At 51.9% G+C, this 3,343-nt stretch overlaps 2 protein-coding genes across 2 annotated transcripts; both read right to left on the bottom strand.

Moving 5' to 3' along the window:
• Positions 1–237: 237 nt before the first annotated feature.
• On the bottom strand, positions 238–1,439 carry PHACADRAFT_202479 (uncharacterized protein; the record flags this gene model as incomplete). The annotated part of the gene is made up of 2 exons (XM_007402664.1): positions 238–671; positions 716–1,439. 2 exons carry the CDS (start codon positions 1,437–1,439, stop codon positions 238–240), a joined length of 1,158 nt encoding a protein of 385 aa, XP_007402726.1.
• A 303-nt stretch (positions 1,440–1,742) lies between these two features.
• On the bottom strand, positions 1,743–2,777 carry PHACADRAFT_266185 (glycoside hydrolase family 79 protein). Its single transcript, XM_007402663.1, has 2 exons — positions 2,451–2,777; positions 1,743–2,386 (listed from the first exon to the last, which is right to left on the bottom strand). Exon 2 carries the CDS (start codon positions 2,274–2,276, stop codon positions 1,995–1,997), a length of 282 nt encoding a protein of 93 aa, XP_007402725.1. The 5' UTR covers positions 2,277–2,386; positions 2,451–2,777; the 3' UTR covers positions 1,743–1,994.
• Between the last annotated feature and the right edge of the window lie 566 nt (positions 2,778–3,343).

Below are 3,343 nucleotides of genomic sequence, written 5' to 3'. Positions count from 1 at the left end.
ATTGGTAAGCTATTACTAATGTTTGTTAGAGTATTACTATATTTTGGTAATTCATAGCTGTTGAGCATAGACCTTTACTAAGCATGGTTTCTAGATTACTAAGAAGCTGAGTCATATTATTAGTCATTGATTCACTTTTAGTAAGCTTAAGTGTTTATGCTTACTTTGCAGCTCTGAGTAAGCAGTTTCTTTTTGATTTGAATACCTATTATTCCTTTAGTTTTCCTATACTTATAGTTATAGTGCATGACAGCGGCAACATGAGGGGCACATGAGGTAGACGGCAAAGTTGTCACCGAGATCAAGCTGCTTTACTGTCGTCCTCAGAGTCTGCGGTACGTCGGTTTTCTGGTCAACGAAACCAAAGACAGTGAAGAGATAGTGAAGAACTGTAATGAGAATATTGATGGCGCGATGGGATACTGAGTGCTCCGAGTGCAGGAAGGCGCAAAGGAGCATTATTGGCCTCCAGAACCAAAGATCGCGGGAGGACTTGATGGCTTTGTGCGCAGAGAGCTTATGCTCAAAGACCTGATGCGGCCACTGTTGCGGCTGCGCCGCAGTGACTTGCAGGTCCTCTGCCAGTACCGTCCGCGAAGGTTGCTCCAGAACATCAGGGAGCGCAGGCTCACCAGGATCTGGAATGCAGACATTGACGTCTTCAGCTGCTCCTATTAGCAAATCAGTTCTGGTGCACTAGAAAGCATCGACTCACCGAGATCAGCAATTAATTCAGCACCATGGGCATCCGTGTTGGTATTGACGTCTTCAGGTACCACCTGCGAAAGGCGTTCTGGAACACCGGGAAGTGAGAGCTTGCTGGGATCTGAGATCAGCCCAATACTTTGGTCTTGGACGTCGATTCCGGCAGCCTGTGACCCTGGACCAGAGTCCGAATAATCTGCCGAGGTGTGGCCCACAGAGTAGTTGTTATCCTTCGGGATCTCGGGCAGTGATGGTGCAATGGCATCTGCGGCAGGACTCAGTGCAGCGGCAAAGATAGCGGTGGGGGCTGGGAATAAAAGGGATGTACCCGGCAAGGACTCTGCAGTAGAAGAAGTTGGTGGCGTGGATAGATGGTCGGGACTGTGTGGTACGACACTGCCGAGCAGAGAGCCTCGGTCACTATCAGACGTCAAGGTTGCAGTGACTATATGCGCCATAGCTGCACTCTCTACATTGGGTGTGGCGTCGTTGGCGATTTTGAAACTGACTGGGTGTGATGGAGGAGCTGCGAGCATGCTCGTGCTGGTGGTGGACTGCACTGCGGCACTAGTAGCAGCAATGGCAGCATTCTTCTTCTTCTTCTTCATGTGACGTTGAGCAAGGAACTCGTCGAGAGTTATTTCATTGGCTGTGTCGCTCTCGCTGCTCAATTCTTTGCCCTTCGGTGCAATCTCATAGTTGCGTTTTGCATGGCTATGCTGGGTGTGGTACATCAGGGAAAAATGACTTTGCTACATAGTATTACGAAGCCAGTGTAGAAGTCGAAGCAGTCGGAGAATGGTCCCCCTTTCAGTAGCAAGCACCGAACACGTCCCTGCTCCGGAAGCACTCTCGTAGTAACCACTAGTCTCAGGAGCACTCTCGTAGTAACCACTAGTCTCAGGAGCACTCTTGTAGCAACTCTGAGGTATAATTGTAGCTTGCCCCATGTAAGCAATATTGCACCTGGTATTGTAGCATTGATAACCAATCACCCATCTCATCATACAAGTATCATCAGAGCATTAATATTGAATAGCATATTAACTATTTTACAGGGCTGTATTTACACAGAATGTCTTGTACTACCACTTGAATGAGCATGGGCAAACATTACATTAGTATGTATCACCTTGAGCACACAGCTGGATGTGGCACACTGAGGTAACATACAAGGACGGCGTCAGGCTGCGGTACTCTGGGGAAGAGCGCCGCGGGCAACACAAAGTCAGTGCCGGCAGTGGACACGTTTGTGTGGTTGAAGAGCGCGAGTGCACGCACATGCGCTATCACCTGGTCGTAGATGGTGCAGCCACATGCGTGGTGCTGTAGTTGCTTTGCGAGCCGTCTATGCTGAGATTAAGGACGCGGCTCCCATTCGCGCTCATAGGCGCCCCCGCTACAGCGAGCACCGCATAGAAATTCGCAATCATGTTCGCACTACCCACACTCGCACCGCCCGCGACACCCGCCAGCAGCTCGAGCAGGTTGTACGATATGCCCAGCTTGTGCGTGCACAGGTACGCGCCTGAGTAGCCGACGCTTGCCATCTGCAGCATATAATCCACCATTCAGAGGCTGACAGCGAGCTTGTTGGACCCGAGGACTCCACCACAAGAGGCGGAATCAAACTCGTCCATCAGTAGGGGCTGCGCTGGTTGGACGGCGTCGAGACAATGGCCTGGAGGTCCAAGTGCCGACCCCGGTGAGCCTTCATACACGGTACCTGTGCGAGCCGTGCTTACCACTTTCTCTCCGCCACTCACGGGCTCGTCTTCACCGCTCAATGATATGCCACTGAGCCTCTCGCTGGTATTCATGCTTGCTGTTCAATGACGGGCGCACCCACATGTCTCTCGAGCAGCTGCACAGGATGCCGGTCATTGCGCCTGCCAACCTGCCCGCCAGCCTGGCACTTCCACCGCCGCCTCCACTGGACGACTACCTACCCATTTCGCATGGCTGCCTACCTGCTATCTGCCACTCTTCCTCCACCCCTGCCCCAGTGCTGCACAGCCTCCTGCTTCTGCCGTGACTGCTCGACCGCTCGACCGCGTTGCGGCAACAATGAAGAGCTGTGTGGCCGCAGTGCGTCACATCAAAAGTAGTTAGTGACGGAGCCCATCTTCAATCTCAGAACACTTACTTTGCTCGTAGCATATCACCTGCTTGTCATCGCAGGGCAGAGCTAAGGATGGGAGAAGAACTGAGACGCAACGATGTGGCAACGAACCAATAGCGCCATCAGTTTAGGGCCGGCGTTGACAGACTTGGACAGTCGTGCATCGCTCCAAGCGCCCGCACAAAGTAGTGTCTCATTCTCGTGTGCGGACTTTCTGAACGACTGTAGTACTAGCTAGTTGGTTACAGGAATCATTATATTACTAGAAAATGAGTAATTGTGGCTATAATGAAAACAGAAGGTGAGCCTCTACTCCGATGCCACTACCGCAACTCCTTGTGCTACGTGGTGGGCAGCTCCGCGCGCCGCTAGCTTCGGACGCTTCGGACGCTTTGGTAGTGAAGCCCCTACTACGGCGCCAAACAGTGTTTCCTGATGTATGGCACGAGCTTGCCATTGCACACTGAACACCAGCAGGGTACGAGCTGCTGTGCACTCTTCACCTGTATATCTTAC

Source organism: Phanerochaete carnosa (assembly GCF_000300595.1).
Source record: "Phanerochaete carnosa HHB-10118-sp unplaced genomic scaffold PHACAscaffold_322, whole genome shotgun sequence".
In the NCBI taxonomy this organism is placed as follows: Eukaryota; Fungi; Basidiomycota; class Agaricomycetes; order Polyporales; family Phanerochaetaceae; genus Phanerochaete; species Phanerochaete carnosa.
This window is presented reverse-complemented; position numbering and strand designations above follow the sequence as displayed.